General features: G+C 40.0%; 3 protein-coding genes across 4 annotated transcripts; 1 reads left to right on the plus strand and 2 right to left on the minus strand.

The window, feature by feature from the left end:
* Positions 1–562: 562 nt before the first annotated feature.
* On the minus strand, positions 563–7224 carry ggnbp2 (gametogenetin binding protein 2). Of its 2 annotated transcripts, none has more exons than XM_042432221.1 (14): positions 7119–7224; positions 6270–6389; positions 5764–5844; positions 5338–5591; positions 5049–5147; positions 3472–3585; positions 3149–3358; positions 2831–3005; positions 2535–2723; positions 2289–2427; positions 2024–2149; positions 1759–1907; positions 1462–1674; positions 563–1351 (listed from the first exon to the last, which is right to left on the minus strand). In XM_042432221.1, exons 2-14 carry the CDS (start codon positions 6360–6362, stop codon positions 1148–1150), a joined length of 2046 nt encoding a protein of 681 aa, XP_042288155.1. In that variant the 5' UTR covers positions 6363–6389; positions 7119–7224; the 3' UTR covers positions 563–1147. The 2 variants fall into 2 exon arrangements, with proteins under 2 accessions (XP_042288155.1, XP_042288156.1); XM_042432222.1 differs by lacking the exon at positions 7119–7224 and adding an exon at positions 6684–6703.
* Positions 7225–8184: 960 nt separating this feature from the next.
* Positions 8185–11277, minus strand: pigw (phosphatidylinositol glycan anchor biosynthesis, class W). Its single transcript, XM_042431266.1, has 2 exons — positions 10756–11277; positions 8185–10327 (listed from the first exon to the last, which is right to left on the minus strand). Exons 1-2 carry the CDS (start codon positions 10918–10920, stop codon positions 8831–8833), a joined length of 1662 nt encoding a protein of 553 aa, XP_042287200.1. The 5' UTR covers positions 10921–11277; the 3' UTR covers positions 8185–8830.
* A 949-nt stretch (positions 11278–12226) lies between these two features.
* On the plus strand, positions 12227–24250 carry LOC121909749 (unconventional myosin-XIX). Its single transcript, XM_042430407.1, has 24 exons — positions 12227–12490; positions 13784–13931; positions 14933–15081; positions 15552–15665; positions 16707–16839; positions 16922–16991; positions 17114–17216; positions 17513–17609; positions 17728–17804; positions 17902–17992; positions 18182–18347; positions 18604–18677; positions 19047–19168; positions 19394–19507; positions 19614–19790; positions 19876–20013; positions 20118–20225; positions 20338–20408; positions 20490–20569; positions 21249–21412; positions 21588–21717; positions 22060–22145; positions 22234–22557; positions 22670–24250. The coding sequence occupies exons 1-24, from the start codon at positions 12431–12433 to the stop codon at positions 22781–22783; spliced, it is 2910 nt and encodes a 969-aa protein (XP_042286341.1). The 5' UTR covers positions 12227–12430; the 3' UTR covers positions 22784–24250.
* Positions 24251–24280: the final 30 nt, after the last annotated feature.

The raw sequence follows: 24280 nt of genomic DNA on the forward strand, positions 1-24280 counted from the left end.
TACTTTATCAGATTATTAAATATCAAGGTTATATTCATCTCTTTTCCAAGTGGTTAATTAAATCTGAACTGGGAACACTGACATTTCCAATAGATAGTGAAGGTAATAATATCTCCACCCAGTTGCTGAACTTTGCTCCAGGTACTATGATGAGTGAATGAGATTTTCTTTTCCATCATTCACTTACATTTACAATTACTAAAAAATGTATTGGTCTCAGATATACATCTGGTTCTGGCTGAGTAAATGAAAGACCCCATTTTTCACATATTTTAGTATTAGACTATTTAGAAAATATAAGGCCATGGACTATTTAGTTCAGTGTCTATCCCTACTACATTACTGACAATAAAGGTTTTAACCAAATTAAATCCTTCAGGATAAAAACTTGTTCCAAACTACAAACTTCAACTGAGATATTAATTGAACAATGTTCTTACCTCAGGACTAGACTCACTACCTGTCTTTTCATACTATTTGTTCAGAATTAAACATGTCAGGACCAGCGGCTCAAAGAATGAGAACTCTCTAAGATCAAGACGTAAATGAAAAACAACAAATATATAATGCATATTAATAAATATTTTTTATTTAGTAAATTTTGCACATTGCGCTCTTAACATCACACCCAAATCCTTATTACAAATGGATGTTTATTCTCTGTAAAATCTTTATATTTAGAATTTCTGTACACATTTAATGGTACAACCTTTACCACTACACTGAAGTGTCACCAAAGAGAAACAGAATACGGTAGAAACAGAACATATTTAAAAAAAAGAAAGAAAAAGAAAACATGAAATAAGACTCCTAAAATGTATTCCTAATGTCACAGCTTGCAAAGCTTGATTACAGATTCCACTGTGCTCTTACCCAACAACCCTACAGAAGACCAACAACAAATAGCTAGGCTTGGTCAAAGAGAACAATTACAGGTGAGAACGTGGCCAAGAAATGAGATGGAAAAGTGTGTTGGTGTACAAGTGAAAAAGAGAGAGATGATCAACAGAAAGTAAGAATCACATTGACTTTAAAAAGGAAAAATGACCGAACAAGACAACAAACGTACTTCAGAATTTTATCTTTTCTAAAGATGTTGCACCAGTGGTCATGAGTGTTTTCCTGGGGGAGGATGTCATTAGTGCAGTTAGTTGACACTGGTGGTGGCAAACCACTTGCCACAGACTGGCTTACTTCGCTCAGTGGCACGGCAGTAGTTGGTGAATTTCTCTTTCAGGAGCTGTCGGTACTGGTGACGGTTGCTGTAGAAGGATTGGTTTCTTTCTAAAAACGCTTGGATTTCATCCTCTGTCAGAAAGTTTTCTTCATCTGAAGTCGCTTCAGAATCATCCTGTATTAAAAACACAACCGGAGTACAGTCAATCAGCGCATTAATCATACTCAAAAAATTGACAGAGAGGTTCAAAAGGTGTATTTTTGATTATTACATTTCTCACTTACCAGAAGTTCCACAAGACTTCTGTTTGCTTCCGGAGGCCTGGCATTAAGGCTGAGGTTCTTCTGATGTACTGTCCATGGTAACCGTAGGGCAATGCTGGCAAATGTATCACCACATAAGGAGGAAAAGATTTCTTTGGTTCGGCAAGTGTGTGATGATGGCGGATTGTGGCCCGTTTTGTTCCTATCTGACATACAACCTTCGACTTTTTGTCCCTGTAGAAATTTGCATACTTTGATTAGTATACAGTGTTAAATATTGTGCATACAATGTGTGAATTCTGTAGTTTGTCCTCTCACCTGTTCATTGCAGAAACCTTTGCCCTTCTTTTTCTTCTTTTTACTCTTGCACTGAGTCTTTTCCTCGGAGTGCGGCCAGCAGTCCACACAACTGTCTATTCCGTCCTCCTCCTTGTCTTCAGCACAGTGATGGCCGTTGGCGTCTTCTCCTTAAAGTTAAACAAAAACACACTGTGAGAAACGACATTATACTGCATGTTTACAAGACTCTGAAATGGTTTCAGAGTTCAAAGTCCTCAGCATCTTAGAGCTGCTCAAACCTGACCTGCTTCGTCATGGTTGCAGATTCCCTCAGAGCAGGCAACGTCAGAGCCTTCCCGTGATCCCATCTCACTGCCCTCCATACTTGAGGAGTAACCGCAGTCACTACCGTTGCTGAGGGGGGATAAATCTACACAAACACCAGTTTTTTTTACAGCTCATTATTTGTCTTTACATTCAAGTACTATACAGACTAATTTTGGTCATGCAGTGACCTTCATGCATATACAGATTTAATGTCATATGGTGATGTCTGTGTGAATCTTTACCTTGTTTGGTGTTGTCTGGGCAGCTACAGGATGGGCTTCCATTGGCGGTGACACTCTCCTCACAGCCGGCCTCCTCCTCCTCCTCCTCCTCATGGCTCCCGCAGGCCTTGCAACTGTCCTCCACACACTCAAGAGAACCCTGCAACATACCAGATTTACTGACTTTAATACAGGCGAACAGATGTGAAGCTGCGGATGAACACAGGCGTCTTAAATAACGCGTAAGGCCAGCTTTTAGACTCTTACCTCATCCAGATTTTTCTCCTTGTCCTCTGCCTCTTGTTCAGATATGTCAAAGCCACACTTGTTTTTGCGTCGATTTTTTCGCTTTTGTCTCTTTTTCTCCTGTTTCAGCTCTTTGGCCCTCTCCTCCTCAGACAGCTCCTCAACAAACTGCTCTAGCCGACTGATCCCCTGCATCTTCTCCACCGCCATCTAAGGATATGGTAACAGATACATGATCACAGTGCCATAATGCCTCCATCCTCTGATAAATCAGTTCTAAGTAATACCATAAACACACTGGCTTAGAGGGTATGTACCTCAAAACTTTTACGTAGTGCATCAATTCCCAAATGGAAGAGTATCTGCCAGGTCTGCTCCTCTGCTCGTAGTTTCTGCCAGATCTTATGCAGCCGCTCATAGAGGTGAATGCCCAAACAGGTCAAGACTTCTTCTTGTGCAATGTCGATGGTCTTGGCATGTCTCTCTCTGCGTCTTGAAAAAACAAACAAACAGTAACATCAACTGGATGTATAAATACACTGAAAGAATCATGGCAAGAAGGAAAATGACTCAAACTGACTTGATCAATGGAGAATGTGAGCTCTGCAGTGTTGACTGTTTAAAATTTTACTTACTCATAGCCTCCTGCGAACTCAGGCTCTGCTCGGCCAAGGAGGTGAGCGATGAAGTCAGTCTCACAGCACACGTGGATGTGGCGTTCGTGAGGACAACAGCACAGTCCCTCATACAAGGCAGCGCAGTAGCCTTTCTCTTTACTGCAGTCCAATTCTCCTACCAGGATGTTGTATGCCCTCAGCACTTTATTCTTACAGTCAGTACAAAACCTGTGGACAAGAAAGTAATATGCAATTAATGCAGTTCCTTTTAGACCTGTAACACAAAATCTAAGAGAAAAAAATGCATTCTGGAAATCAAGGCTATGACAGTCACACATTACCTGTGTTTACGCAGGTATGTCTCCAGCGTCTCTAGGAGACAGGCACTATCAATGAGGACCACCTCATCCCTGCACTCCTGAGACATCAGCTCCCACACGTCCATCCAGCTTCCACTGTAAACAATTATCATTGCTTAATTATTACAACAAAATGCATCACAGAGCACAATTATCATCTCTTAAACCTGCGATAACTGATTATTGTCCGCTTGGGGACAATGGAAACAAGCTGTAAACACAACACTGACATATTATTAATCACCTTACAGGCTGATATGTTGAACTTGTGAACAAACAGTTGCCTATTCACACATCCAGCAGATACAGAGCAACATTATCATTCATTTGGAGTCATGTTTCTGGCCACCTGGTGAATTTAAGTCCAAGATTCACTCTCCTTCTAGCTCTGGTTTTGCTCTTTAGTTGCTAAATGCTGCACTATGTTAACTACATCTAAACAAAGCCAACATGTCTGATGTCTGTTTGGAAAAAACAAAATCCAAAAAAAAAAAGAGAAACAACCCATAGTCAATTCCCAATGTACACACTGGCTTAAAAGCATGCAACTGCTGCTGTATGTCCCCACCATGTGAAGAACTCCAGGTGCTCCAAGCACAGGTTAAGGATTTCTAACAGATGGAAGTATCCAAACATTACTGCAGAACTTACAGTATAATTTTCAGTTTTACAAGTCTGTTTTGTTTCCCAAATCTGAATATAAACCAAACCATCAACTACTGAAAGGTCCCCAATATTTATAAAAATCACCACAGGATGATAAAAAAAAACATTTGTGTAACTGGGGTCTTAATCTGCTTTAATAGAGAAAACTCATACATGTACATAAGTGCATCTCTTAACTGCGGGAATGTTTTCTGATTCCAAAATGACACTAGAAAAAGCACTCTGCCGAGCAATAAGCTCTCATTCCCAACAATGTTTCAAGCACATATATAGAGTATGAAACTAGGCTATATATTAGTTTTGTATAAGTATGAGTGTATACGTTTTTCCCATCACTACTAGCCACAGGTAATAAAATTTGTATTTCTTAGATCTACAAAATGTTACATGATTCTTAGTAAAAATTACAAACGTGATTGAAAGCTGTACACATCAACAAGCTCTAACAACCACACCGAGGCAACCCCCCAGAGAGCCTCAAACACCCCATATTGGTTTCTGTTCAGTTTTAAGTTTGTTAGTCAAAAGGCTGAACAACTTTCCCAGGTGAAGCATATTTTTGTATAAATCACTCAACTGTCCATATAATGGTACACAGATGACTGGCCTAAAACACAGACCTTCTGGAGGCTGGTGACAGAGCTAAGCTGTCTGTTTAAAGACTTGCCTCTACCTACGGGTGACACAAGCTGTCCAAAGGCAAAGAAGATGCTACATCTGTTGTCTTCAGCTCCTCTAACAGTGTCATTCTTAAAACCTAACACTCTGTGCTGCCGTCATTATGGTTTGATAGAAGACAACATTCAAAACATCCTGGATATTGTTTAGAAAGAAAAAAACTGAAACATAACAGTTTGATGAGGAAAACACATGAAAATAGTCATTTTACTCACCCCAAAGGTTTAGGTTTGTGTGTGTCTAAGGAGTGTAACTGGCATCGTTTGTTCTTTTTGCTTTTTGGAATGGCATCAATCATGTCATTCAACTTTGACCTGCAAAAATATGTATAAATTTTTAAGAGTTGATATAAATACAACAGTGTAAGATGTCCATTAACAGTGTTTTAAACTGGTATAGAATTATCCTTCGACAGTATCCAAACAAACCCTGAGTAGACCAAAGTATCTCCCACGTATAAATTTGTCAGTAAAAATGAAAGTAACACATTTCTGTGTATCTTACCCGTGGACGTAGAAGAGGGTGTAGAGTTTCTTTACGTCTGCCAAACAGGCCTTGGTGACAGAGAGCATGCCCGTGGGTTTCACTGTCAGTGGCTCCAAGGCTGGGTTCCCTGATTCCACTAAATGGGAGAAAAGGCGCTCCACACTTCGTCTGCAACCCACGCATGGCACCAGCTGAGATAATGCACCGTACACCTCTCTGGATGTCACCATCAGGGCGATATTCAAATCCTGTTGCTTCAACTTGGAGTGATACTAAAGGAATCATACATCCGTTACAGCCTTGTTGATAAGTGACATGAAGAAAACCTACACCCTTTTCAACTCAAGCTTGTGAATGTAGTAGTAGGGAAAAAGCAAAAAAAAAAATCACATGCTTAAGTAGATTTAAGGAAGGGACATAATGCGTAAAATTGAAACTACTCACCTCAGAAAATTGTTTCCAATGAGAACTGTTAATTTCGTGTCTATCAACATCCATGACACTATCAGAAAATTCCATTACCATCTGGCAACAAGACAGAATATAAAACTGTTAATGTACATTATTGAAATTCTCATTTCAGCCGTGCTGATAAGTATCACAAGACATGATCACGTCTCTGAAAATATCCAGTGTCACTTTGTACATTATTAATGCATCATTTATTAGGAGTCAAGAATGTTGAAATTTATACCACGGCCACTTAAGAGTTCTTGACACTGATTGCCTGTCAAGCATCTATTATTTTACTGTGTTGTACAGTATGAACATTATAACTTTCAAGAGCCTATCCTTTAACATTTTAATAAAGGTCTGTACTTAGTAATGACTAAGTCTTTGGTTTTAGTCAGTTACGGAGCAGATGTGGCCTATGATTGTGTTAGCCCTTTCACATCTGTGATTTTCATAGACATCCCTTTGTGGTCATACACATGAGAAACCTTACTTACCGTGAGACCATCATCAATATACAGGGGGATCTGTCTGGAGAGGAACGGGTAGTCCTCTTCACCTTCCCTGCAAACCGCGACCAGACGTGCCATGGTTTCTCTCAATGTGGTGCAGCTTTCCTGCCGATTACAAACAAGAGACCGAATGACCACATCTGAAATCAATACTGGCCACAACATCACCTTGTCACCACAATAAATACTATCTGACAGACTATTTGACATTAAAACGCGGTACTAAACGCCAAACCATTTGCTATATAACACCGACACCATCTGATTTACTGACACGGCTGCAGAACGTACAGATTTGTCTTGACCCAGATTTAGACAGCTAAGTTAGCAAGAACAACCTGGGAAACGAGAGTATATTATTTTATGGTGTAAAATCTGCTGGCAGGAGGTTTTTCTTACACTCTTCCAGTTATGAAAACAGGTTTAATGACGCTAACGTCCGTCTGCTGGGCAGGATAAAGTAACCGGCGGTGAGCCAGTTAACGTTAGCCTGCTAGCTCATTTTATTTGCCAGTAGGATTTTGAAATACGAGGAAGCAGAAATTCAGTCACGCTATACACCCTTACACTGACGTGTGTAATGTCTTAGCAAATAATATAAAGTGCAGTGTTGATATAGTTAGTTTCTGCCCTGTCGATGCCACTTGTTAGCATCGCTGTAGCTCGCGTTAGCAACCTCGAACACGGCTTACATAAAGTTGAACTGGGCTACTTAGCGACTGTCACTTTTATCAGCTTCTCTTTCTAACGTTTAAAAGACTGACCATAATCTGTCACCTTGACGACCTACTTAAATGTGCCTCTGTCAAAAACCTCATAATTGTCTTTACTCACCCACTTATGAAAGTTCCTTTTTAAACAAAAATAAATAAGTGCGACAGTGAGTGAGGCTGCTACGGTGGCGAAATCTGCATTACTGATTTGACCTTTGCACTACGCACGTAGTAGCTGACGTAATGTGCTCAGCCTCCAGGGGGCGCACTATGCATCTATTTACACCAATAAAGAAATTAAAAAACAAAAAGCAAACATAAACAAAATTAAATTAAATTAATTACAAATCAAATTAATTAGATATGACTTTAGCTTTCACAGCTTTAGAGTTTGTGCAGTATTTTAGTGTGTTTAAATAGGACATGAAGACAGTGAGTTTGGGTGTCTGTTTTTGCAAATTTGCAAAAAGAAATAATATTAATAACATATTTTTAGACAGTAATTTTAAATGTTCAGTCCCAAAAAAGATGAGCTGTCGTTTCATGTGTGTGGTGACAGAAGGAACAAAGAGGGTCAACATTTAGCCTATATTTTACAATAACTGAATTAACTGGATAACACCTGTGCAATATTTTCAGAGATACCTCTTGCACCTTATTTGAAACAACAACAACAAAATCCTGGGTAATAACCTTGTTTTGTTTTTTTACCCAGTCTATGCCAAAATACAGATTATTCCAAACAAATATAGAAGCAGGTTTATTAATTATGCTTCTCTGGGTTATTCCCTTATACATTTATTATTACTTTGTATACTCAAAAAAAGGATCTGAATTCCCTATATATAATTCTGGTGTATTATGAGCTGTGCACTACTTCGAGCATACATTGCCTTGTTACTGTTGTTGGAAATATGTTGTAAATTCCATTGTGTAAATGAAGTTTAAAAAAAACAAAACAAAAACAAAAAGACCCTCCATCTATTTTGAGGAAACCTTCAGATATTTTCAGTATGTCCAACTGCAAAAGTATTATTCATAATTAACGATTTCCTTTTACTTGAGAAAGAGAAAAATCCTCATTCATACAAGCTAAGCTGTTATAAATCCACTTGTTAATAAAACATCTTTATTTGGGGAAAAAAAGTTAGTTTGAAATGAATAAATGAGCCATAAGCATTTCCACAGCTTAATTTTTATTTGCTTGTTTCTTTGCATTCATCATATATATACAGTATATATAAATTATGTTAGTGGTATTAGATTTCGACCCCCTTTTTTTTAGTTGAGGTTTGGTGTAAACATGTCACTGATATTTGAGTGATGTTAGGATGAGAAACTAAAACTTCATCTACAACAAACAGAACTGTACTGAGTAATGAAATAAGCAGGAAAGGAATAAACACCAGAAAGAGATTAAGAAAGCAAAAAGTAAAAAACAGAACATATACAGTATATACAGAAGAGCAAAAGTTCAACAATACAGGCTTTGTTCAAGTGCTGCATTATTTTAAATGCAGTTTTCCATTCTGATGAGTGCATGAACAGTTTATACTTACTGCTGACGAGTTGAATGCATTATTTAGCTGCAATAACTTGACTGGTTTTATGACAAAGGCAAATCATTTAAGAACATTTAACAGCACATTTGGTTCACGTTATATTGAAGTCCAAGTCCTCACTGATTCAGAGGTACCATTTTTATCTAGACATGTTTATTTTCATAAATAAAGAAGGCATGTGCAATGGTATCTTCTTACAACATTAAATCTCCCCAACTCCCCAACTCTAGCCCTCCACAAAAACCTTCAGAATAGTTTTACAAATTCAATTTCACCAGAATTTGACTGTAATTCCAAGGAGATGTAAAACATATATTACAATGCAATTCATGAACATGTACGACAGCAAAACACACACTGAAAATAAATCGCTACAACTAAGTGTGTTCACGATGGAGTTGATCAATCCTGTCATGACATTTGCAAGCAAGAAAAACAACAACTGATTCTTGCTGACAGCTTGAATGAGGCACATTCTGTCCATCTCATCTCTCTTTTTGTCAGAGACTGAATCTGATGATTGCTTTTTATACAGATCCCACGATGACGGCAGCAAGTGACAGCCTGATGTTCTTTTGGAAAACAGTAAAACCACATCAGCTGTAGCAAGGCAGAACATAAAAAACAGGGACTGGGCAACACTCCACAGGCAGAAAGGTAAATTAGCAAAGCGCCGAGACACTGGCTCCACAAAGGTCTGACATATGTACAAAGCAGCGTAAAGCCCAAGACTTCCCAACATGATGTTGAAAAGTGCTTTGAGCCACTCTCTAACCTGGGATCTCGGCTGCATCACATAGAGTCCAACCTGTGCTCCTGCCATGTAGATGGCTACATAGCCCAGTACAGAGAATATGCCCTCCTTATTAGCATGCAGGAAGTCCTTCTCTCTGTCATTGTTGTGGATAAGGAAATCCTTGAGCCCTGTCGTCTCCAGAGCGAACTGATAAAGTCCTCCGATCAGAAGGGCGAAGACCCAGGACTGGCTGACTGGTAAGATGACTAAAAACATTGAAGCCACAACTTTCACAATGGCTAGTGTGAAGAAGAAGTTCCAGTGGACGCCATATTCTGTCACATGCTCATGGTAGCTGGTCATTTTGACGCTCACTAGCCGTGCCATACCAAGAACAACCAGGGGCCAGACAGATAGGAGCTGCTTAGAGAGATGATTCATCTTGGATCCAGAGATGTTCTTCCTCCGTGCCTCTGGACAGACGAGGGCATTTGCAAAGACATATGCTCCGACACCAAAGTCCATAACACCTGTCCCATAGGTTTCTGTCTTAGCGTATCGCCTTGGGAAGACACTGAAGTCTACGGCGAGAATGCTGATAGCTGTTTTCACATTCACAAACACTCTAAAGATGGTCACAAAGGGAACCTGGTTGAACTGAACGTGACTCTGAAGGAAGGTGCTGACAGTGGACTGCCGGTGCCGAGCAGGATGACTGTTGGTACGGTAGATATAGAAAATCACACAAGCCGAAACACAGATTAAGCTCAAGATGACCTGGTGAAGAATGTTGCTCAGGATGGTACATGACAGGACGAGGGGGAGGATAAGCACAAAGAAGTCCAGAAGCAGATGAGAAATGAGTGGATGTGGCAGAGGAAGACTCCCTTTGGCCTGATGGTAGAGGATCAAAATGAGTCCTCTGCTGATGAGGCACAGTGGGCTGAGAAATGAGCCCAGTGCCACCTCCTCCAGACTGGTCCCATTGAGATTACTGACAAACGCTTCCTTCTGGTCCCTCTGAGACATGGCCTGCAAACATTACAAATCATTATTCACTGCATAAGTTACACTGGAAACCTGAAAAATGTAAGGACACTATGGCAACACCCATGGTGATTTTTTAAAGGGATATGGGTACATTTTCAGATACAGGAATATAAAAGCTATATAAATTGTATAAACTCAGGTCTCACCTCTTTACATCAACTGTCTAAATCTCGATGTGTTTATCATAAACTTATCATAAGTGGAAGCAGTCGTTGTTTGTAATCAATGGCCTACCCGCACAAAAGCATTGAAAGAACAATGTAAACAGTGACTTTGCCGGACGGATTTTCACTTTTCCTGATAGTAGACTGTATCACTATAACACTAAGCACGAGCAAAGTCCATTGACTTCTCTAATCTACACTGCGACGTTAAATGACGTTACGAAGGCCGTTGTTAGCAGTACTCACCACGGAGTAGTCTGTTGGGTGAGGGGAATGCAGGTTCACACAAATACCTGTTTTACAGCATTGCTTGTTACAGCTGCATGAAACACCGGCCCTAACCTGCCATGATGCCTTCAGTAACGTGAGATAGCTGCGTCGCTTACATCCGCGTTTGGTCACATGTCGCATTCAAGACTGCTCGGATTACTGGCAACTTCCGACTAAGCGGGACTTCAGTTTTGTTTTTTTTTCTTGTTCAAAATATTGTGAATAAATATTATTTGTATAACATTAGTATGCCTATTATTTTCTAGATCACGAATATAAATATTCTGGATCAATTTCTATTTCTGACAACTGATCAATGTAGGATGACAATCAATGTGCGGACTTGGGGACACAAAAGGAAAACTTTGACATTGGAAAAGCAGCAAATAGGCAGCAATAAGAAAAAGAAACTGAGGATTATGATACTTTGTGATGTCCTCTGTCATACTGGAGTATTGGTATCTTAAGGCATTTTAATACTGAGCAGTTATACCACAGCAATGCTACAGTGAATTTTGTTAATACAGAATTATGATACTCTGTAATGTCCTCCATCACATTGGAGTATAGGTTTCTTAAGGTTTTTTTTTTTTTTTTTTTTAATACTGAGCACGTAGAAGCAAATAGGCAGAAATAGCAATATATGATTTACAATTTCATGTTACTGTACCATGTTCAGAGGTCAATAAGAAAAAAAATGCTACAGTAAAAATGAGTGAAACTCAGGATTATGATACTCTGTGATGTCCACTGTCATACTGGATTATTGTTTTCTTGAGACTTTTTTAATACTGAGCAGGTATACCACAGCAAATAGGTAGAAATAGCAATAAGACTGAAAATCAGTTTACCATGAGTAAGGGCAATAAGAAAAAGAATCCTACAGTTAAAAATGATCAAAATTCGGGATTGTAAATCAATTAAAGAACATTTTATTCTAGATAAAAAAAAAAAGTCAAAGCTGTCGTTAATGGAATGTATTTTTCCCCTTATTTGTTATGTTTGTTGAAAATGACTGAACACCATCCTCAGCAGGAGTTGTGGCACTTTTATGGTGGACCAGAAAAATTCTAAAAAGAAGCTGTGAATAAGAAGACAAGTTAAGTGTCGTACTTTAAGTCAAGTTAAGCGGCAATTCAAGCGTGAAGGTTTTGAAGAGTCATTTTAGGGCAAACCTTAACCGTGTGGTCCTTGTGGTAGACCAGGGCAGTGAGTCATCAGGAAGAGGGCGGGAACAGGAATATTTGCGTGGTTTGGGAGTTTGGGAGGCGATATTTTTCCTAGGATGGCGAAGTCATAACCCGCTCTACTCTACCTCTGATTGGCTTACCTTGATATTCATACCCTAACCCTAACCAATAACACTCCTCATGCCTAATTTAACCAACCCAACCAACGAGGACAACGAGTACTAGCCAATCAGAGGCACAGTAGGGCGGGTCATGATTTCACCATCCTAGGATGGGAGGCAGTCGGGCGAGTAGTAACAGGCAGTGGGGAGGTTGTCCTTGAGGAATTTCAGACAGTAATGGAAAAAGTTGAGGTTAACTGAGAGGTAGAATAATGAAACAACGTCTCCAGTAGAATTTAGGTCTAGTTTTTATATGAGCTTACTTTTAAGACGGACAGACAGAGTTTAACGGTAAAATCAATGAGTTCTGCAACCGACCAACGCAACGGCAGAGCAGGACACAGCCGTGGAGTGGGGACGGTAAGTTAAGTTAGGACACGGGACAGAGGTTTCCCCTTTTGGTTTGTAAAATGTAAACTTCAGTTTTTAAAGTTAAACTTCATCTGGAGTAACCTTATCAATCTGTACCGGTTCTCAGCTCTAATGGGCTGTTTCGTATTTAAACCCTTGTAAAGTATTAAAAAGGCACAACGGTGACCGTTAACAATGTGAGGTTCGTGTAAATGTGCTCCAAGCAGCAAGTATTTCAGTCTGTTTTAACATACGGACACGGTTTACACACACTGCTGTAACACTGTGTGTCTACCAGTGGCTGCAAATAGCTAAATAATATCTGATATAGTTGCCAGTTTGCCAGTAGACAAAATAACATTCACGCAACCGCCAGATTTTTGACTTGAGATTAGTATGACAACATCACGTTAAAGACGAGGGCTACTCAAAAAGGTGTCCGATAACTTTAGAAATAACTGTTCTAATGTGTTGTTTTATTCTTAAGCCACTCATAATATGACATACTGCATTAACATATGACTTTATAGTGTTAATTGTATGTACTAGCTATGCCAATTATATGTATGTATGTATGTAATGTGTCGTGTACTCAGGATGTTATTATTGTAGCATAAGGTGTTAAATTAATGACATCAAGGCTATTGACATGTTTTTAAATGGCCTTACAGAATGATGAGATGTAGGCTACCTGGTATTGGATTAAATCTGTCTGCACAAATTTAGTACGTCAGACTGTTGACAGTCCTCAGGCGGACTGCAGGTACTGGCCATGTGATCGTGGCGGGATAAAGTAGACTTCCATTTGTCAGGCTAAAGTGATTGTCATGGATTGAATGGATTACATATGACACATTCAGCAATTAGTGGCTCTGCAAAAATGCAGAGAACACTTAGTTATGTAAGACTATGGACCTCTGAAACAAACAATGTGTCCATGAATATATCATGCGATGTGAGAACTAATGCTTGTTTACCTGTGTAATCTGATTTGTGATGTTTGACAGCAAAGCCAAGAATAAAAAGTTGAACATTTAATTGCATAAAGATGGAACATTTTTAGGCGTTTTATAGCTCTGGGAAGTTTGACAGCTTCCCAACATTTGGAGATGGTCTTTATGTTTTAAAAATTGTCTGGAGTGCTCTAGATCACAGAAATAACAAATGAAATAGACATAAAACATATATGTCCTCTTCCTGGCTTTTGTTATTTTCACCATTGTTTCCACCTTGTATTTACTCTGCATCACTTACAAGATGTGGATTAATTTCTTTGCCTCACGTTTTGCCTCATTTACACAGGTGAAAGGATTTGTCCAGAAAGCCCGTTCACCTGATCGGTCCCTCGATGACTCACTGGAGGGAGAACTTCAGGCCTTCCTCATTGATGAAGACCAACTCCACACTTATGATGACCTCACCAAAGTCAACCCAGTGACCCCAACAACAGGTAACAAGTAGGGCTACAACGTCACTGGAGGAGGTGGTGATAATGTCTGATGTTGCTGCTAAGTGACATTTAAATCATGTCACCTGTTATGAGTTTTGTGGAGTTTTGGTTAGCTGATGTTTTCAAATCTAGCGTTGTATGTCAGTGAGGGTTTGATTTGTTGCGTAAACTTTGTCTTTATTTATAGTCAAAAGTGTTTTCCAGCTCATGTCACCTTGGTTTGCAGCATTTTCTGCGTATTGTTTACCCACATTAAGATAAAATCTGTGGGGGTTGATAAACACAGCATTAATGCATTAATGATTGCTGCACTACCACAACGCTGCGGTACACATAATGATAGAGAACAAGTTTCACTCAAGTGACAGAACCAAGGACATGATTTACTTTGCTGAATACCCCCAAAAAACAATAATAACCAGCCTCAGAATCTTTTATTTTACATTTATAAGTATCTACAGTGTGTGCAGCATTTTGACTTTCCATTGTTTAAACATTTATTGACATAAAAATGCAGTGTCATTAGCATTATGTAAGAAGTGATCAGTGTCATTGGTTCATATTTCTAGGTACTTTTACTTTCAGCCTAAGGGAGAAAATAAAACTTATTAACAGCAGAGGTCAGGGTAACAGCATGGAGGAGCTTTTCCTCCAGCTTTCTGACTTTTGTAGAGATCCAGAGGTTTACTGAAAGGTTTTACCAGAACCACTAGGTTGGCTTGTGTGTCCGACAGAATCCATTCAGGTCAGATGAATTTAGTTCTCTTGTTGCCTATGATTGTGTTTGTTATGTTGCTTGGTATGTAGGTTTGGATAATGATTATACTGATGACCCATAATGTGGCATCTCCTCAGAGAGTATAATAACCTAATTTGATAATTTCATTTTTTTAACTTTCCATCAATGTCATTTAATTTTTAATCCAGTTATATATAAATATCTGCTTCTTCTGTTTTTTCCTGATTATGCCTAATTATATTTTAATGATTTTCTCCGTTAGTGCTGAAATGCCTGCAGGCCAGGTACAGAGTGAAGGTGTTTTACACCAATGCTGGCTGCACTTTGGTGGCTCTCAACCCCTTCCAGCCCATCCCAGATCTGTACTCTCTGGATGTGATGAAGGAGTATCACTGCGCTCCTCAGCCCCAGGTATTTATAATGTCACAACAGTCTCTCACTGTAATTCAGCTGACTTATGTATGTTTCTCTGTAGGATTTTTAATTACGTTGAGGGAAGATGTATGGTGGTGCAAGCATTGGTGTGGGTGGGGAGGGGATATTGCATTGCAAGCGTTTTAGCATTTTACAGAAGTATATTTCCTGGGCCTTCAGGATGAAATTATGCCATAACGCAGACCTTCAAAAAAGTGTGTCATCAAATCAGTAACAATCAATATTTCATCAGTATGTCTGATGTTTACCAACCTTACAGTGTAACAAAGTGCAGAACACATCAACCATGCTGTTTTCTGCTCAGTTTAACTACTTCAAACATGAATCCTCCGGTTCCTTGTCTATCCTGTCTTGTCTATCGTCAAATAGTCAAACTCAGAGTAATGCACCTCTACCTGCAGCCAGGAATGACCAACACATTAATATATCTGTATATTTGTCAACAGGAGTCCAAACCACATATCTTCATTGTGGCAGAAGAAGCCTACAGGAATGTGCAGGGTCAGGTGGAGCCGGTCAACCAGTCCTTGGTGGTCAGCGGTGAGAGCGGTGCAGGAAAGGTAAGGCATAGTGCTAACATGAGTATAGAATGAACATAACAAACTTCAATCATGGTTTGCTAATGTCAGTTTAGTAGCTTTTTTTACTTACAGTGCCACAGATTCAACTCATGGGATATTTGCCAGTTTACAGTAGATGGACTAAGCTGATTACACTTCTGTAAGCTCGCTTGTTTAAGAATTTAAGTCTTTGCGTGATTCATGCCTTGAAAGTTATTACTGCACACTGTATTTATTAGCAAAACAGTGTTCATCATTCTTATTATTGTTCTTTGCTCAGCGCACCCTCCACTCTAAAATGTGTTTTGCTATTTGAGTTTGACGCCAGGAGGCTGTTTTCACATACATTTGCTGAAGGAGAAAAGTTTCTCTGCACTCAATTAAATCTGATTTTAACATGTGTACCTAGGAGCATGATTTGTGACATCACTAGTTTGGAAGCCAGTCATGGTCTAGTATATAGCTTGCACAAGTGTGATGTAGAAAGTTGAATAAACTGAGAATAGACTTTACAGTGAAGTAGGAGACATCTTCTGTCCAGCAGTTAAAGTTTTGAAATGAGAAATATCAGCATATTCATAGATTCTGGATTTTTCTATTGATTGATTTCATTTTAAGAATATCTAACTAGGTAATTCAACCTTTTGCGGAAAAATCAGACACAAACTATTATTTAAAGCAGAATATTGTAAGTATTATATTGTATGTCTTCAAACATGTCTGAGAGAGTCTTTAAGGGCAGTTTTGATGTTTGCATCTGTTGGCACTTCACTGACTGATGTAATAACAAAGACATTCAATGTCAAGCCGGTTAATCTGCTGCTCTGACTGCACTAAACTCCTCTAACCTACAGGAGGTGATTTGTCTTTTTACATTTTTAGCAGCAACAGTGATTAAAAAACACAGGATGTTGACAGAAGAAAAAAATCTGTAAAATGAGCTTTAGGACGGGTGGAAAGGATCTTTAGTTGACTAATGATTAGTTTTGTCAGGTTGAGGTCTACTCCTCAGTTGTGTATGAAGGATTTGTTTCTTTACAGACATGGACATCTCGTTGCCTGATGAAATATTACGCCACTGTGGCGGCCTCCTCCTCGGTGATGAAGAGTCAGGACACAGTGGAGAGGATAGAGAGGAGAGTGCTGGACTCCAACCCCATCATGGAAGCTTTCGGTAAGACAACTAATAGCTGGTGTCTTTTAAAAAAATACCTTTTACAGACAGTCACTGAGTCAACTTTCAACCCTCCATGTAGGAAATGCCTGCACGCTGCGCAACAACAACAGCAGTCGCTTTGGAAAGTACATCCAGCTCCAGTTAGACAGGTACTTACAAGTGATTCACCCCCTTCGTCATTACATGAGACAGCATCAGCTCACTTTCCCAAAGGGAACTGTATGATATGTCGGTCAGTCTAATCTGTTCAACGTGTTATTTTGACATGAAGGTGTCAGATGTTGGTGGGGGCGTCTGTGCAAACGTATCTACTGGAGAAGACCAGGGTGGCCTGCCAGCCAGCTAATGAAAGGAACTTTCACATCTTTTACCAAGTGAGTTAACAGACCCCGTCCAGTGAAAAGCATTTATCTTCAAATGTGGTGATTTTGAATCATTTTTTAGATAAACTGAAGGATCGAGTGCACCTTCATGGGATTAAAAAATCTCTCACTTCTTAAACTAAAGAAATCATTTGAAAAAAATATTGAATTCTATGAAAAATGCATTTCCATAAAGCTGAAACCTGTTATTTTTCTTAGTTCATGAAAAGCACCGACAAATGATGTTTATGTGGTATTTCATTTTCTTATTAACATTCATACAGAGCTGAGTGTGTATTGTTTTTCAGATGATGAAAGGGGCCACAGATGAGCAGAGAAAGGAGTGGATGATGCCACATGGTCAACTTTTTGTTTGGCTGCCAAATGCTGAAAAAACTGTTGAGGGTTAGTTTTTATTTTTCATGTGTGTTTTGTACTTTTTATCATTTCTTTTTCTATAGATTTTATTTATTCTTTGACAGTGATTCTCACAAGTAACTGCTGGTCATTGAATGTTTTACAGAGGATTGTTTCAATGAGACTGTTGAGGCGATGGTTCATCTGGGCATTAATGCAGAAAGGCAGAGACAAATATTTAGGGTAAGGTGTTAATCATCAACTTTTTATCTAGTTTTGTGTCATTCTTTCTTTCTAAGAATAGCATTTAATTTCCTCTGTTTGCTGTGATGTATTACAGATATTAGCAGGGATTCTGCAGCTGGGGAATGTGAATTTCTGCTCTTCAGCGGACGAATCACAAATGTGTAACCTAGAGGAACAGTCCAAAGGTATTTGATATGATTTAGTTTCAGAGGTTTAAACAACTCTTATCAATCACATCCTGTTACTGAGTCCTTTCCACAATCAGAAACGTCAGGCTGCCATTAATGATCAAGGGATTTCAAGATGTCATTCAGATTGTACTTCTGTGTGTCAAGCTGCTGAATAAATTCCATGACATCACCCCGCTCCTTTAGACTCCATGCAGAGGGCTGCTGAGCTGCTGCGCGTCCCTGCTGAGGAGCTTCAGACGTGTTTAACAGTGAGGACACTGAAGGCGGGGAAGCAAAGTGTGCTCAAGCCCTGTTCCCAGGCCGAGTGCAGCATGAGGAGAGACTGCCTGGCCAAGACCATCTATGCCCAGTAAGACGAGGATTTGATCAACAAATAACACAGCGACTTGTCAGACTGGGATAATATTGTGTGAAAAGTGCCGGTCGTACTGGAGCTTGTTTTTGTTCTGTGTACAAAGACTCTGTTGTCATCAAACACTCAAATGTGAAACCATCATGCCTTTTTGCTTACAGTACACAGCGAGGGAGATATGTCTGTTTATCATTGTTGATTTCTTATAAGCTCTCCATCTTTTGGAGTAATTGTGTTCTTTTTTTCCCAACAGATTATTTGAGTGGCTGGTTACATTCATCAACAACAGCATATGTGCTGACAAATCCACTTGGTGCAACTTCATAGGTACAAGTATTCTTTTCTTTCACCACAATGAACACCTGTAGAGCTGCAACAACTCATTGATTCACTGATGAGTCGATCTACAGAAAATCAATTATCATTTAAATCATTCTTCCAGCAAAAATCCCAAACAGTCTCTGGTTTTTAGCTTTTTCATCAACATATATAACAATTGGATATCTTCTTCTGGTTCTGGACTGTTGGATCTTACAAAACAAGCAAACAAGGCATCACTGTGTCTATTTCATAGACCAATCGAGAAAATAATCAGATAAATTGATAACAAAATTCGTTCGTTGCAGGCCTTCATATCTGTTAGTAGCTTCTTTTTATAAGCTCACATACAAATACTCTCATCTCTGTGATTTCCAGGAGTTCTAGATGTTTACGGGTTCGAGTGTTTCCGGATTAATAACCTGGAGCAGCTGTGCATCAACTACGCCAACGAGAAACTCCAGCAGCACTTTGTGGCCCATTATCTCAGAGCACAGCAGGTAACGTCTCTTGGTTTTCCGTTTCCATGCAGAGATCTCAGCAGAGCTGTACCATTCCCTGGTGGTAATCTGCTTATTGTGTCGATATCCAGACACACAAGAGGCCTCTTTCTTAAGTGTTTATGAAATCTCTGTTGATGGAAAACCGAACAGCTTATCTTGCCTCCCTATGGTGTTAAAAATGGACTTTGTACTTGAATATATGTTGATATGTGCCTCTCCCAGGAGGAATATGTGTCAGAGGGGTTGGAGTGGTCCTTCGTCAAATACCAGGACAACCAGAGCTGTCTGGACCTCATAGAGGGCAGCCCTATCAGTGTGTTTTCTCTTCTTAATGAGGTGTGCATTTCATTCTCTTGTTTAATACATACATTGATTCATTCATTATTTAATATGTTTTTATACACTAACTGGATATTCAACTTTTCACCTACCTGTCCTTTAGGAGAGTCGTCTTAATCGAACCTCAGACGCCAAGACGTTCAGGATTCGTTTGGAGAAGGAGCTCTGTGATAATGCCAACATCAGCTGGGATAAGTTCAGCAAGGAGCCACACTTCACCGTGGCCCATTACGCTGGCAAAGTCAACTACCAAATACAGGGCATGGTGGAGAAAAACAAGGTGCATAAGAAAAGCTTTTAAACTGTGTTCAGAACAGTTGACCACAGATTCATCCTCTCATCCTCTACTGGATTTTGTGTTACAGGACCCAGTGCCACCAGAGCTCATCAACCTGCTTCAGAAGGCTGAAAACCCCCTGCTTCAGCAGATCTTCGCTGACAAGGAAACTGAGAGCCCAAGTAGCAAGGGGCTCAGTAAAGTCACTGTGGTCTCCAAGTTCAAGGTGGGTGCCTTTGGAACCAGGGTAACAGTAGCTTGTTGGGGCATTTAGAGTCCCTCCTGGGAGGATTTAATCATGGCATTGATGATGTTGATGTCCAACTGTAGAACTCTCTGGAGAGCCTGATGAGGATCCTCCACACCACAACTCCTCACTACACTCGCTGCATCAAACCAAACCCAGACTGCAAGCCGCTGACCTTCAAAAAGGAGGAGGTAGATGTTCTGTGTTTTTAATCTGGTGGAGTTATTAGAAGAGCAATGCTTTCTATGTCCACCAAAGGGAAAGATTTTACATGTAATGTGGATATTTCTTGTCTGCTGTCAGGTGATCATGCAGCTGGAGGCCTGTGGGATTGTGGAGACCATACATATTAGTGCTGCTGGCTTTCCAATAAGGTGAAATGTTTTCCCTTTGCTTAACTCTTTATTGCTGTGTCCTTCTTGGATTTTATATAACTTGTCATTTCTGTCACGCAGAATTCCTTTAAAAAGCTTCATTCAGCGTTATGGACTGATTTCAAAATATTCAAAGTTCAGCTCAGGAACTCCTAATGTTGGTAAGTACAATTTGTTGCTGGATCTACTGAAGGTCAAATTTTGCATGTTTACTGTGGGCAAACAGTGATTTTATTTCCTCTCTTTAGGTCTGCTGGTTTATTCTCCTTTTACTTCACTAGTCCTCTTAGTAAATCTGATCCTCAGTTCTCTGCTCTCCTTGGGACTTTTCAATGTGGTGTATAAAAAAAAAACAGGACTTTCTAACAAAAATTGCAACTTCTAATGAACTTTCCAGGTAAATGCATGCATGTCTGACTGTCAGAGCCTGCTTTGCTCTTGTTTCCTGTTTCTACTCGTTTTTGATTAATGTATGCTTGAACTAATATTTGCCTTGACCCACTCTTCTGCTGCTTTTTGAGTTCAAGGAAGCTGCTCACTAATCCTGAGTGCTGTCAAATATTTTGTCATAACTCTTCACATCTCCTCTGTCTTCATATGCACTTGCATGTTATCAGTGTTTTAAAGATGCGATGAATTCACAGTAATCATATCAGTGTGTGTGGAAGCTGTGCTGTTGATCCTGATGGATTTCTCTGCGCTCTCACGCTGACAAACTGTCAAACAAATGCTGTGTGGTAAAACTGAATCTCTAGATAGCTGGAATGCTGCTCAGCCCTTGCTTGAATTACAACGCTCATACTTAACTCTGTCTATTTCTTGATTTTATTTCTGTCACAGATGTGGAGACTGACAGCGTTGACATTCTTCAACAAGAGGTGGAGAAGCTCCTCAGGGTGGTGTTACAACACCAAACTTTTGGTCCCTCACACAACCTTGACAGGGAAAAACACAATACACTGGTGCACTGTGGGAGGACTAAAGTTTTTCTCACCCAGTTGATGGTCAGTCATTTATATACGCAGGCATTCTCACATAATTTAAAGTGTATGTATGTATAACTTAGTTCAAAAATGTACATCCAGTAGTATTGTACTTAGTGGGACTGTAAATGTTCAGTTACTTATCAGAGCTCTGGTCTTTTTCGGGAGTACTGACCTGCCTGGCTCTGTCCCACAGCTAGATTTGCTGGAAGATCAGAGGAAGAAGATCCTCTCCCGGTGTGCCTTTTCCATTCAGTGCTGCTGGCTGCGACACCAGCGGCGCAGACGCCGTGCCCGGCAGCAGTCTGCCACTCTGATCCAAGCAGGTAAACTCTTAATGCCCCGGTGAGTGTGATCAGTACAGCTCAGCGGCCTCGCCCCCACGGTGTGAGTCTGCCGGTATTGACCTGACTGTCTGGCCAACGGGAACCAGCTGGCTGAGTCTGTACACACTGTTTGTAGGGTGACACTGTTTATCCCTTCTGAAGCAACAGAAGCTGTCACACGTATTTGCAGCTCATCTGATTAACTGTTAATGACAGATGTTCTCTTGAAACTTCTCTCTGAATGGGACTATGTTAACATTTCTCTCCACATTGCTTCAAACTGTGCAAACCTGCAGAATGCTTGCTTGGTTTGATGTTGAATATGTGTTATGTTGCCTGCAGTGGTGCGGTCTTGGCTTGTCAGGAGGCAGGTCCAGAGATGGAACAGAGCAGCGGCAATCATCCAAGGCACCTGGAGGAAGTGGACGGTGAGATTTGGAGACATTTCATAGGGAGTTGTGAGTAACACGTAATAATATAAATGATATGTAAATGACTATTTTGTTCTCGTGGCAGGCACTCTTGAAATCCTTGGCAGAGGCAGAACTGGATGATGCAAAGGACCTCGTGGAGGAGGATGTGCCAGAGCTGAACCCTGTTGTCAGGGAACGGGGCTCGGTGCAGCTTTCCACCATCCAGGAGCCTGTCACAGTGCGAGGGTGGCCCATGGGGTTGGCTCTGGCCTCGGCCCCGTCCATCACCGTGTCTCTGACGGCCACTGGTTTCCAGAAGATGATGTCTGTAATGGCCTCTCTGAATTTGCCCTCCAGGAGAGGGGAGTATAAGGTGGAGACCAACCAGTACACACAGGGGCTTGCCTCCATACGGGCTCAACCCAGGGTAAGAACACATCCAAACCAGCTCTGTTAAATCTCCTAAATTATTTTGTCAGCTGCTTGTTTTTTAGGATTGTTCTCATGAGATTCTTTTTTTTTTCCTCTTTTCTACTCAGGGGTCTGTAAAGCTGCACTATCAGCGATCTCCACTTCTCTATGCTGACAGGCAACCAGAGAAGAAGACTGAGGTGACAGGGTTCAACGAGATCCTGTTAGAGAAAACTTTGTAAGAGTTCCCTCTTCGGATAACACTAAAGCCTGGTTTCATGGACACAGATAAAGGATAATTTGACACAGTTGCTTTAGCAGTGAAGCAGCTGCCATCTGTAATCTGACACAGATGGAACAGTTCAAAGTGATCATTTACATCTCTAACTGACTTTAAAGGTGCCAAAGTTTGTCTTGCGCTGTGTCAGACAAGGATGCGAAAACCTGCACCCTTGCATAATCATGTCAGGAGGTAAGATAACGCAGTGTACTGTGAACTTGACCTTATTTAGGCCTCAGAGACTCCAAAATCATCTCAAATTTAAAATCTCAGTCAGTAGACTGTCCACTGCCCTGCTACATATGAGATGGGACAGATAAGATTTTGTCAACCATTTGTAGAACATGTGCCATGTGTTCCACATACAGAAAGCCATGAATGAGATGTGAGTCGTGATCATGATGTTACTACATGACGAGACAAACAGTAATTTTTAGTCTGTGTCCATATCTGGAGAACTGAAATTCTGGCACAATCTTAGCACCTTTAAAAAGACAGGACTGCAGGTTTTTGTCTCATCGTTGCCTTTTTGGAACATTTGACTGTTGATCAAAGTTTTGGGCCTCTGACAAGTGCCTTTCTTAAAATCTACACAAATCACAAATGGGCTGTTAATATATGTATTTATTTAAGTGTGATTATTTATGTTGAAGAACACACTGCTGATTCATATGCAGATGTAAACACAACATCTGACATTTATTTTGTGTGTGGTTTATACTGGGGGGGATAAGTAATTAAGCAAGTATTGCACATGTTAAGCACATTGCACATTAAAACCACACACCTGCTCACAGACAACCATAACAAACATCACTGATGTGATACAGGGAAAGGGGGAACCCAGGTTTATTCACATTGCTGCTCTTTATTTGATCAAGGGTCTTTATAATATGCACATCCTCTTTCTATGCTAATCTTTATCAGCTGCAATCCAAAGCATTGTACTGTGTAACATACCAAAGTCTTTTTACACAACACTGTTGTATGGGAACACAAACTTTATCTTTTAACTGATGTGTTTTTATAGCTATAAAACTTTATGATGTTCATAATTGAAATATTCAATTATGTTACTATGAGATTTTACTAAAAATGATGCATGTTGGGCAGTACCTCTTATACACTTACCACTGATATTTAGCCTCCTAGCTTCTGATCCAACACATTATCCACAGGGACAGCTTCGTTGACTCCTAGCATATCTTCATTTACTGACTGGATAATTCCTCCTTTTTACCAGCTGTAATGTCATGTAAATGTTTGTCAGGGACACTATGACAGTATATCATCTGGAATCTGTATACTTTAACCAGCTGTTTGGTCTGTGGTACCATTAGGGATCAATGTACAAGAACTTGAAATATGTTAATATTTAAATGACTGTTCTGTTGAAATAAATGTCAGTTTATAAAACATTTTGTTTAAATTTTCCTTGCAACTCAAGCTTTGTTTGCAT

This window comes from Thunnus maccoyii, chromosome 13 (assembly GCF_910596095.1).
Source record: "Thunnus maccoyii chromosome 13, fThuMac1.1, whole genome shotgun sequence".
NCBI lineage: Eukaryota > Metazoa > Chordata > Actinopteri > Scombriformes > Scombridae > Thunnus > Thunnus maccoyii.